The sequence below is a fragment of the Pararge aegeria genome, chromosome 4, assembly GCF_905163445.1.
Source record: "Pararge aegeria chromosome 4, ilParAegt1.1, whole genome shotgun sequence".
Taxonomy (NCBI): Eukaryota; Metazoa; Arthropoda; class Insecta; order Lepidoptera; family Nymphalidae; genus Pararge; species Pararge aegeria.
Genome location: NC_053183.1, coordinates 13300325 through 13313545, shown reverse-complemented (window position 1 = coordinate 13313545; position 13221 = coordinate 13300325). Strand labels below are relative to the sequence as shown.

Sequence of the window (13221 nt, the reverse complement as noted above, 5' to 3'; positions counted from 1 at the left end):
GTGAGCACTTCGGTCTTTTTACGGGGAACCGAGTACGATACCGGGACGCAACTTATTCTTTCCGGAGATATGCGCGTTCTTAGCAATTTAATATTACATGCTTTAATGGTGAAAGAAAACATTGGAATTTCCTTACGCTACGGTTTTGTTGTGCCGCTTGTATCGAGCGACTCCTCGCTCGATACAATGTTTATCTCTATTCATCTTGTTGCACCAACGCTGCGTTTTCCATTGCGGAGTTGCCAGTCCAGTAACTCTGTTAATAAACAGAGTTACTGGACTGGCAAGAAAAAAGGAGTTCCAGTATAATAATACTGGAACTCCTTTTTTCTTACTTAATCACGTAAAGAAATTCCGAGCAAAGGTAAAAGGTAATAATAGTAATTATTCATTTGTTGCATAGTTAAAGAGCCCTCGGTCAATAGTAAAATGAACACTATGAAACTGGTTTCCCTGCCACGGGCATGCGATGAATACGAAAGTTACGACGGGGAAAGGAAAACACTGTGAAGTGAGCTGTGTAATAATAGCCTCACAACAGCAGTTTGTTGACCACTTTACTGCCACTTAACTGTTACGAGCTCATGGCTTATCTAGACAAAAAAGTAATCTTTGTTTTGTTCGTGTGCGATAGGTCGATAACTGGGTCAGGCTATTCACGTGCCACTGTTGGACTCAGTCGTGTGTTGGAGCAGCGTGGTGGCTCCAAAGCTGCTTGTTGGGCTCTAACGTCTGTTTTAACGATTCATGATATTAACTTACTCTCTGAGGCGCATTGGTTGACGCCGCCAATTTCCATACTCCGAGGCAGATACTGAGAACAATTCAATGGAACAACGACAACAATTTTTGATCCGATCCGGGTTTCAAACACAGGGCCTTGGTAGCAGTACTTGAACATGCTACCACTAGACCAACGAGCTAGTTTATAAAATACCCCTTTTTAGGTCAGGAAGAGCTATATGGTACCTATCTATAGAACATAGTTATATTTAATTTAGTAATTTTCTTAACTTTTCAATTCTTGAGGAAAGAAGGCATATTCGATGCAGTGGGTCGGGGTATACTTCTAAAGATATCAGGAGAAAGTACTTAATATGTATTGGAAACTTATCAGAAGTTTTACGCAGATGAATTCGCCGGGGCCGTTGTGAAAAGTTGTAAAAAACACTAAAGGTCTCAGTGGGATTTCAGTGTATATTTCTCGCAAAGTTAAGAGAAAATAAGCCTAAAGTGCATATATAATATAATAACCAGCTAACTTCTTATTCCCTTTTTATTGAGCAGTTTTTGGAGTTCCATGTCCTTGTCTCCTGTGGGAAAATCAAAATTTCCCAAGTGTTGGGTTGCATACTAAGCAAGTTTAAATCAAATTTAAATATGAAACTCAAAAATAATCTGGTCGCAACTAAAAAATTAGAAGACGAAAAATATTTCCGCGCTCGTTTAAAAGTATTCTTATTAACCTTACAATATTTAATAATAATCAGTGCTGTAATCCCATTTAAAGGTCATTGCGGTGATACAAGTTGAATTAAATTGTAAATACCTAATTAGGCAGGCCCCCATATACATAACAATAATTATGATAAAATCGCTTAACGGAAAATTACTGTTCGAATAAGAAAGTGACCGGAATAGTTTGCATTGAAAACAAGATAATGAAACATGATACTAAACATAATTTATGAAATGTTGTCTGTATGCAGTGGCGTGCACTTCATACATGCACAAAAGCTTTGTTTACCCCAAAATGATATAATAACTCTTGTAGGAGGAGGATTTTTGCCATTTATGCAATTTTCCTACCGTATGCATACCCTGGCAAGAAACCTAGTACACGCCACTGTTTGTATGCTTGATTAATGAACTTTTTAATATTAAAGGTTCCCAGAGTCTAGGAAGAATCATTCCCCAGCCACAGAATCTGCGTTCGTAGTAGTAAAACGGCTCCAAAATTGCAGTTTTGCTGCTCGTGGAAGTTCTAATGCAGACATGTAAATATGATTGCATGGTCCCATTGTCGCCTATAGCAGTTAAATATATCTAAGGTATCTTATCCGGAGAGTCTGAGTTCTATAGAGCGTACTTGGACTGATCTCAGTCAAACTTTTGCGTTACTTTCCCACAACTTACGTCCCGTCTGAAGTGATTTGTACGTAATAAATTTTTAAGCGTTATTATGACACATTAAAAGATAAACAGACGAATAGGCAACCCGGTCAAATTTGTTACACCACACTTATTTGAGGGTCTAAAGCAAACGAGTGAAGCCGCATTCCACATCAAGTATTATAAAGTTATCGACCAGCAATCCGAGAGGTCAGTAACTTCTTTGATAAGTACAGTTTGTACGAACGGTTCAAAATGAATTGCTTGTAATAACATTATTTAAAGGTATAAACAAGTCATTAAAGAAACAACCTTCAATGCCAAATTTTACAAAAAGCGTAACGCGGGCTACTTTAATGTTGTTGGCGCGAATCCTATATAACCGGATACGGTACTGAAGTAGGCAGGTGACTACATCTTTGTGAGTATTTGACGGCCTCCCTGGCGCAGCGGTGAGCCCTGTGTTTTTAAGTTGGAGGTCTTGGGTTTTATTCCCGGCAGGGCAATTCGGGAATTTATAATTTCTGAATTTTCTTTGGTCTTGTCAGGTGTGAGACTTCGGCCGTGCCACTGCTGACACAGACTGGCGTTAAGCGATTTGGCGTTCCGGTTCGATAACCCGTAGAAACCAATTAGGGGTATGGGTTGAAAATGGCTGCCCTACTACCTAAATACTCCCTAACGGGTTAGCCCGCTACTACCTTGGACTTCACCATTACTTAATACTAGGGGAGATTGCAGTAAAGGGCTAACCTTAAATAGAATAATTACCTTTACCTTTTGTAAATGCTTTACAGCTCTACACTTGCAAAATGTATAACTAGTACTTACCATTTTTTCAGAAAATGCAGTAAAAACTGTTTACAAGAATTTTCAGTCAGATAAAAAATTGTTTCTTTGCTAATAATAACTTATCGGATTGTTTTCCGTTCTAAACCGAGTCATAAATCGGCAGTAATGTCTCTGATAAGGCCATGCAAATAATCTTAATGAGAACAAGTAGACAAGTGATAAAGCGAATGCGGTGATGTTTGTAAATACAGGAGTGCGAACGCGACAGATGTCAAGGACGTGCCCTCCATCTTCCACTTCTCCGATTAGCTGGAGCAAATCCACTCTAACAAGATCTCTTCACACATGCACACTTTAACCGTACAGTAAAGATCACACGAAACGTCGCGGGCCACTTATAAATGGCTTCTCATATCCCTCTGGGGTCGAGTTCTAGTTAAGCCGATTACGAAACATTTATATAATAAGGAGCTTAAATCGTTCCAAGTTAGACGCTGTGTTTCGCTTATACTTGATAAATCATAGTTTAATATTCTGTCTGGTTTGTTTATATTTCACGGAATCGCAATTGGAGTTAGTGAGGTGTGTAGTGAAATTTAGATTCATGACAGCTATAATAGAGTATTTCAGGATAAATTGGTAAACACCATTTTTTTCTTTCTTTGCTTCAAATTAATTAGATTTGCGAACTCAATTTATTTTATATAGATTACATATTATCATAAAAATTGCATTTTATCGATCAATATTACAACAATTCATCGCTATTTCAAATTTGTTATAAATTTTGATATTTCACTAAGTTTTTTTTCTTAAGTACCTACACGCGATTGCACCATTCTATTTTAAAGCCTATGAATTATAAATTAATTGAAGGTTTCATACATTTAAGGCTTTACAAATGTTGGGATAGCGTCGGTCAGAATAGTTATGCAGCTTGCTTCAAGCTCTGGCATTTGAAAAGTGCTGTCGGTTGAAATGTGACAAAACACTGTATAACTGTTCCACCGTTATGCCTAGTATTATGTAAGGTTCTAAATATTTCGATGCCATCTTTTCGCAATGATGTTTTTATTTTTCCAAGCCCATTTATATTTTAATTTTTAAATATTGTGTTGTTTTTGTCGCATAACATTTTTAAACATCCAGTAATTAATGTTATAAAAGTCTCTTCCGGAGCACCTACTGGCACGGCAAATGTAAACAAGATGACATAATCTTAATTACTCTGTATTAATATGACTGTTCGTATATGAAATATCTAATAAAATAGGTCGCAATAAATTTTCGTGCTTTGCGTACGTTTATATAACAGGCAATATAATATCTAGATACCTATTTCATTATCAGCCGTGCTTAAATTATCTACATTATAAATTATTGATTTTCAGAAACCACATTGTAATCTAGATAGAATATGATAATTTTTACCTACTTTGAATGTGTAACCCAAACATAATCCCTTTGATTTACATCGTCGTTGTAATCTCAAACACTGGACGACCGCTACTGGAGAAACATTCCACATTCTTGTCTCGTTTTGCATTTAGGCAAATCTATGTAAATATACATGTATGTATTTACATATTTCTATATCTATGCACATGTACCACGTTCTGGTGAATATATGGATATTCAAATTGTTACCTATGACTCGTTTTAGGTTATCTAATTCTTCTTTTTTTCTAATTCTATACTCTCTAAGGCAAAAATTCCGTCTTAAAAATTGTTTTTATTAAGGATGAAAAGCTAGGATACTATAATTTAAAAATCTACTGAATTTTGAATTATAGTATCCTATCTTTTCATCTGCCCTTTGAGTCTTCCGTGATCTATGCTACTCTTCTTTAGTAACCCTGCTCTTGAGATTACTAATCTCCTGATTATGCATTTGGTCGATTTTATTTCTACTTCGTTTAGCTCTATATATTATAGGTATAAGCCACAGTGTATAAGAATAAGATCCTTTGAAAATCACGTTTTTGTAGCATTCTTTTCATTAACATAAAGCTTATGATCAAAACCGCAGTTCCAATTATAAGAGAACAATACATAAATAGGTATTTTTTGTATACAAAAGAACGTTTAATCTTGGACTACAATTATTAATTCCCATCAATTGTAATTGCAGCCAAACGCGTGTCGTTGTACATAAAAACCAGTTTGGCCAGTAGGTATGCAAAATATTTGACATGTGTTACGCTAAATCTCTCACGAGGATTACCGAGTAATGCTGTAAGCATTGCGCTGATAAAAAGTATAGCTGTTTGTTATTCTTTTATCCTATACACACTCCGAGCATAGAGCTTATCACTGCTAAGTCTAACATAAACCAGTATAGATTCAGCAGTACACTGTGCTAGCATGCTATAACCCTGTTTTCCATGGATTAGCATTTATTTTTAATTCGCACTATAAATGAGTGTCAGTATGTTGTGTAAAAGAGGTAGCACGACATTGGCCGCTTTTTATAAATCTATTGTTTAATGGCGCGAAATTACAATAATATAGCTAGTATAATATAACTAATAAGAATAATGGCATTAAGCCATAGAGATCCTGCTACAGCATGCTAGTTGTTGGGTGTTCTGTTTAATATGCGCGAGCTTTAACTTTGCATATGATCTGCAAGACAACTGCAGAATGCAGGTCTGTTAAAGTTGAAATATGTTTATCAAAACTGCCGATCAACTAGTGTAATCTGGCAGATGGCATGCATTACCAAAAAAAGGTGGCTGACTTAGTGCAGTTTTCCAGTGGTGTCAACGCCATCTAAACTGAAATTTACTCGTATCTAAATACCAGAGACACAGTTCTATAGAATAAAAATTCCATATGAAAAAATATTATCACCTAGTTTAAATAGTTATTATTGATATTAAATTGACCGTAATAAAAACGTATTATTTACATTCGAATGCATGATATTTTATATTTATTTGCCATGTGGTGTTACTTTATTTTGCATAGTATTATTTATTTTTGTTATAGTACCTACTTCCATTTTATCACGTAGCTATAATTTTTGCCACACATTTTATGAATGTTATGCATTGGACAAGCGTCCCTGTACTTTATTGATATCGCTACTACCGGACGTAAACGTTTTATTTATTTGGCCAATGCATAATTTCTAGAATTTGCTACTCAGCCAATATATTCAGCTCTTAAGTGCGTCTCGACATTTTTAATTTTATTGTCATTCCGACTATAAGTACTTCCTTCGTTGTAGGAAGTTGCGATAATAAAGCGTTGTTTTAATATTGTCTGAGTGGCATGACTAGATGTTGTTTGCATGTGTCGCCTGTGCTAGCCCTTGGTTGTGTTGCATGCAGGTCTAGGCGAGCTTCGCAGCAGCTATCCCGGAGTGCCGAAAGCATTGACCAGTCCTACAAAAGGTAAAGTTTTCATTTTCCTATATAACTGTAAGCATGAAACACAGAGCCTATTTCGGGAGCTTTTTTTTGAAACGGAATATACCTAGTTTCGGAAAAACTAAAAGTTTTCAGTCTGTTTCCAACCCGGACACTGTTTGTTTCGTGCTTTATTTAGATAGTTACCACGCTGTCATTGTTATTGCTCATAATTAGTCGAGTATTTGCAATTTAGATTAGATATATTAAGTCTTCAATTATTCAACATGTTTTCACTTAATTTTTTTTAACCGTTTTCCTAGTGCTAAGGCATACATTTCATCGCGTACGTCTATGATTTATAGTATTTGCTGCGTAATATTTAAGTACATTATTTAAATCGAAATCGCATATATGGCTTAACCGCTGATTACTGTCTGCTCTACTTTCAATATCCATGATTGATTTAATTAGATAGTAATCGTGTGCCTAAAGTATTGATGCGCTGCTAATGTACAATGCCTTACAGATAAGTTAACGAAAGACGATTCGGTCCGGTTGTTTATTTAAACCAGTGCCGTAAGAGCTATTTATGGAATTTTCTCTCAACACATGCCAATTATTCGTGCAGTCACATACAGTTTTTTTAACAGACTCGCGTCACTCGCGATCGTCAAAGCAGCCATTACTTCGGCCTGTCCCAAAATTTTATTCTCCTCGTCTTCAGCTAATTTTAATCCTCATTATATTTAAATGTGGATTGTTTATGAGACTTTTAGTACGTTTTTTTTCCTATGATCTATATAGACAGTGCTCAACTAACAAGTCAGTTAGTTAACCTTATGTATGGAAAACATAAGGTTAATTAAATGACTGGTTTACAATGGATTAATGAAACATAAAATTATGTATGTGAATAATTTCTAAAAATAATGTAATAGTAATAGTATGATCTGAACACTTAAATAATGATGAAAAATCAATTGTTAATTTTTTAGTTTTACGTTGTATGATTTTAATTCTTAAAAAATAATGATTTTCAATATTGTTACATGCATAAAGAAAATTACCTTTTACTTAATTAGTTTTTACTTATTTTACTTTTTTTTTTAATACTTGAGAAAAAAAAATTAATAAAGTGACTTTTTACACCAAAATCAATTTAGAAAAAATTGACATGGAAAAAAAGGACTCACTGATATTTGTTGAGAAGAACCAACTTATAAGTATTTATAGCGTGGCGGGCACAGGGGTTTTGACCAGGGTACAATTAATAATATACTATAAATAATGTGACAGTCTGTCTGTCTGTTTGTTGTTATCTATGCTATACATCTCGGCTCGAACACTCTTGACGAATTGTATCATAGACGTAGCTGGTATCTTGGAGATGGACATGTGATTCGAGGTCTTTTTATCTTGGAAAAACACCCTAAGACTGTTCCCGTGGGATTAGAAAAAATCTCTACTACCGCGCCCTTGCAATTTTTTTTACCATTAGGAGACCCACTTGCTCATTTGCCCGCTATTAATATAAAAATAGATAGATAGATTAATAAATTTCGAATAGAAAGTGATCCAGGAAAAATAAAACGGAATTTTGATTATGTTTTAAACGCAGAGATATTACGATAAGATAGCCTACTCAATATATTTTTCCGAACATGACACAATCACCTGAGGTTCTAACTATTTACAAGTTACCGGTTTACGTACTCGAAAACATTTCGATATTGAGAATAAGCCATTTGTACCAATGACACAAAGCTAACAAGTGTATTATGAATGTTTCAGGTCGAAAAGTCGCTCCGTCGATCATGGCTTCGCCGCGCCATTCGACCTGGATTCCCTGCGCTCCAAAGTGGAGGGAAGGTTCGACGCGGTACATAAAGGTGAGCATGACTTATAATATTATTTTAAAGATATACCAGCGTTCCGTCCCGCTTCGTCTAACGAAACGATGGTGAAAATAGCGGAAAACTTTAAAAGGAGTTAGCGGATGAACGGATGCCGATAGCGATTCTGTTATGTACTAAGTAGAGATATAGTTTTGCAGTCTGAAGTTTATGTGCGTTGAAGAGCACAATAAGCCGACTGACCCACAGACTTCCTGTTTCATAGAAGAAGAGGAATTTAGAGCATAGACCCACCAACCTGCTCGAATTAATTTTATTACAATATTTTAGTTAACCTGCACCGAAAGTTTAGCTTGCTCTCCGAGGCACGTGGAAGCTCCCATTTTGTAACTAAGGGCTGGTACTACGAATTCCTTAGTAGCAAAACACATTAAACAATACTTGGAATCACACGGGAATCGGGAAACCGGGAACTCGTGATTCGCAATGCCTACTCCAGACGAAGCTTGTATCAGTTGAAGTTTAAACAGGTGTTGGTATATACAGTAATATGGACCTTTGAAAAATAGGTCGAAACTGCAAAGTCACCTACTAGATGGCGCTACAGTCGCTATAAGACTGATAAAGAGGGTATATATTAATTTCGGTGAAATGAGAGCCGTCGCTTAGTCGTAAAGCACTCAGAATGCGATTGCGAGAGAGTCGCAGGTTCAAATCCTGTCGGTTAGTATTAATTATATCAAATTTAAGTTATATTTGGTTTTCCTACAAGTGTACGTAAAAAACTATAGTAAATAGTATAAATATAGTGTTGACTCCTTTCCTTCCCTTTCGAACTTCTAGGCTCTTAGAAGTAAATTTGGTATAACGTCAGTTATGTGCACACTGCACATAACTGACTTCCTCCCACACCAACTGAGAGTACCTTTCAAAAAATTACTTCGGAATAGCTAATCACGCTCTGTCAGAGCGTGATTAACTATTCCGATTCAATTTTTAAGTTTTTTTTTGAAAGACGATAAAAATAAAATATATTAATTACACTTTATACTTCGAACGAAAATTATATTCAGATTCTACGTATGATTGCAGTGACGCACTCGCGAACCAACTCTCTTCCTAGTTCTTAATACGAACTGACAGTTGTTTACTTTTCTACCAACTTCCAAGAGGAAGATTTAATTATTCGTAGGTTTTAATGACTTTTTGGCAATATTAATCCATGTTCCCGTCTAATATGAATAAATCTCTACTTTTTTTTTTTATTTGTGACGGTTTGCCTTGTACGTTTAACTTTTAAATGGCTTTGCTGACACAGAGGTTTCTTAAATAAGGATTGAACTCCTCGCTGTATAAAAGCAAATCTCTCGCAATATGTCATGTTTTAACGATTAATTAGTGAATTTTTGCATGACACATGAGCATTTTCAATTATTTTATATATTATCGTAAGATTAGATTGTCAGTACATAGGCATTTGAGTGACGTTCACAGTTCTAAATACAGTCTAAAGTGCCCTTTATTTCCAAATCATTCATTGCTCAAGCAAGCGTCATGTTGTAAATGTTATGCTCCTTATAATAATAGGTACTATAATACTTACGAGTTGCAACACGTGATTTAAAATTATTAGAAAGTCTCCTCGTAAATTTGCAATAGTATAATAAACCAGTTACTTTTACGTCCTACCCTTCAAATCGTAAACGTCGATTAAATCTGATATCTTGAAACAATTTAAGCCGGGCCAAGATGTGTTTGATTTGCCTGATTGGAATACCATGTCTTAGCACCGTATCATTTATCGTAGCAGTGATATCCGTAAGTGGTTAGGGCTTCGGCTCCATTTCTGGAGAACCGATCTCAATCTCGGCACGCACCTCTAAGCTTTCGGAGGTACGCGCGTTTTTTTTTTTTTAATTTAAGCAGTTAATGTATCACTTAGCCAGCGTGGTAGACTGCTGCTCAAATACTTCTCATTCTAAGAGGAGAGCCGTGCCCTGTGAAAGTGAAAGGTTTATGTTTGCCTGGGAATCTCCTTAGATTCAGCGTTATATTTAGACATTGCCCTGTCCGTCGTTAGTGAAAACGGGCATAAGGGCGATCTGACGGTGAGTACCATTGTATCAAGCATCTCCAAACCAAGCCACTAAGTAGAATTGTGAACTGCAATGTTGATATGATAAAATATGATATCTATCATACCGGCATCTGTTTCTGACAAGCATTGCTGCCATCGCTTGAAAAATGACCAGAAGAATCACGATTTTGAGTAACGTATCTATATCTACATTGTTCAATATTGACACGTACAAAATATGACAAATGGGTGCAGTGTACGCGAAACTCGCGGTGGACCTATGAGAACGCAAATGTAAAAACGTGAGGGCATATCATCATAGGTCATCTTAAACCGCGACAGATCGGGTAAACAACGCAAGTGACAAAAGATATTGATTCATACACATCAAATTGGTGTAATAAATAAGCTCGTAAAGTGGGTCCACATTAACTTACTCAAGGACAACAGCATACGATGATTGCTTTCGTTAAATCGGCACACAAATTACAGTAAGTCTTATTTTGTAGAGTTAAAAGCTAGTAGAGTTTTTTTGTGACAGATCTCGTCCCGGGAATTACTATCGCCATACTTAATTCTGCCACCATGCAGCAATGCTTTGTTTTGGTCTGGTGGTTACTGGTGTTATATCCGGAATAAAAGGCTAGGTGTAAACCTATGACTTTAGTTGATGGACACCGGGCTGCCGCCCGTATCGTAAGCCTACAAAATGCCCTTCGATGGACGTGTTCCTGGCATTCCGTGCAGTGTGTTGCTCTGTTTATAAGTTACTTGCTGATCATCGACTTGGTCCACCAATTATTACGTCTGTGTAGAAATGTATAGTGCTAAACGTTCGCCAGAATGTTGCTATACAAAAGCGTTATTCTTATCTATGCCGGTGAAATTAGCCAAACCATGTTTCAAAATTATATAGTATCATAAAAAAAAAAACTTTGTATCGAGGAATTGTTGCGATATTAAAACTTGTTGAGATCAGCCACAATAATTAATGCGAAGGTTTATTAAACAAGATTGATCGAACGGTCCGCTATCAATCAACTGAGACTTGTCAATTGCTCTCGAAAACTACTCCAAGACAATGTTTTTCTACAAAAGTATCTGGAAATTCACCGTCACCCACAGGCGTTCTATTTAATCTGAATCGAGCATTAGCTATAAAGCAAAAATCTAAAAACTAACAAAATATTCACGAATTATTGATTATTGTGACTGTCGTTTTTAAGTTAACTACGGAAAACTACTTTCAAGTCTGCCAATGCGCACTGGGCCAGCGTCGTGAATACGGCCTCAACCTCTTCCCTGAATTGGGTCGGAAATGGGTTGACATAATGATGATGATGATGAAAGTGGCTTTTTTCGATAGCATTGTGAAACATTCAGTAATGGAGGAACAAATGCCAGATCTGATTAAATACGTACATCCACGATCTATTTGAGGATTGACCACGTGGAAGCGTACCTTCGACTTGATTTTGAACCGCCAGATATTCAATGGTATCTTTCTTCCTTGTGATGTGGCCAAAGAACTTATGAATTCGCGTTTGGACTGGTAGCGAGAGTCTCTGCTCTATTTTAAGCTCCTTTAATACGTAGATGCTCATGCGATGGATTGTCCATCTAATTTCTGAAAACGTCTCCGGCACCATATCTCTTAATGTGTCAAATTTCCTTCCTTTAGAGTTAGAGTTTGAGAAATGTACATAAAAGATCTGTAAAAGCTAAATATATCAAAGTATCTTATTTTTGTTGTTCATGTCGTCGCTTAACGTTTTCAGTGACGATATTAGGATGCTCGTTATTGCGATTTAATTCAATGATGATTTATGACTCCGGCCATGACTAACGAGTTTATTTAGGAGGTATATCCAGATGGAATGCAAAACTGATGTCATAAACAGAATTACGAACGAAATAGTATAATTTTAGGCCCGAATAAACATTATTAATTATTATTCCTGGAAATGAAATTACAATGTAATAAGCATTTAAATTTTGAACATTATGGTTTTATGACTGCTTTGGTTTACCTATATTTTATCGTTTAAATATATTACAGTGTTTCGATTTATTTAGAGGACATATCAGTTAATTGAACTCAGTCAATTATTGTTGAACTTAAGAGATTGATGAAAGAAATAACACCTGCTTAGGTGGTAATAAATAAAGTATTATTCATAGCCATATTTCATAAAAGTTCAACTATAAGTATAGTTTTAAAGTATCCACATTTTAAGGGTCTACCTCGTAATTTAATTGAAGCAAAGTGTGAGTAGGGCAGAGTTACGCTAATGAAGAAAGATACTGTAATAATTTTAAACTGAACTATGTCAACATAGTGCATATGTATAGTTAATTTACAGGAATAAAAAAAGGCTTATTTAGGCTGTAATATTATTTTCCGAAAATTTCCCTGTTTACTTGAACTCTTTCGAATAGAAAAATCTTGCATATTGTTTTGCCCTCTACAGTAATCAATGAAGGGCTGTAAACACAATTTATTGGCATTATGTCAAGTATTAAGTGGAATAAGTCCACAAATGACCTATTTGGCGCCGCATGCTATTTTGCTTGTTTCAGTACAGTGCCAAGTGCCCAAGTGCATGTTACTTCATTTATTGCGCGAACAACGCAACAAAGAATATCTATATTTTGTTCGGGTTTCTTGAATAATTCGTTTATAGCAATTATCTGTAGAACTTCAGTAAGTCCTTACAGATTATTTTTAAATGCTATCTTCAAACATTTCTCGTGTATCCTCCTGGAGACACGGATATTAGATACTCTTCATCCCATAATTGCAATCAGAAATCAATTTCGTGGGATTAAAAAAACACTTGCACGCCTTAACAGCTAATCCGATCTTGATTAAATTTGGAATAGCGATAGCTTGCATACTGTAGACTGCCTTAAATGTTTCGTACATTTGAGTCTGAATATAGTCCGATTCAAATTTTATGATATCACAAACTTCGTGCGTTTCAATGCGCACAATTCAATATTCGTTATCAGCGAGACAATGTAGTTGATT

The 13221-nt window shown here is 35.8% G+C and overlaps 1 protein-coding gene across 13 annotated transcripts in view; it reads left to right on the top strand.

Moving 5' to 3' along the window:
* Positions 1-13221, top strand: part of LOC120637619 (TLD domain-containing protein 2) — a 185805-nt gene that overhangs the window by 107535 nt on the left and 65049 nt on the right. For 7 of the 13 annotated variants that reach the window (XM_039909514.1, XM_039909517.1, XM_039909523.1 and 4 more), the window contains 2 exons: positions 6240-6302; positions 8052-8149. In XM_039909514.1, the coding sequence (XP_039765448.1) occupies positions 6240-6302; positions 8052-8149 (161 nt within the window). Of the gene's footprint in view, positions 1-3390; positions 3544-6239; positions 6303-8051; positions 8150-13221 lie in introns of those variants that run through there. The other 6 variants (XM_039909515.1, XM_039909519.1, XM_039909513.1 and 3 more) reach the window with 3 other exon arrangements.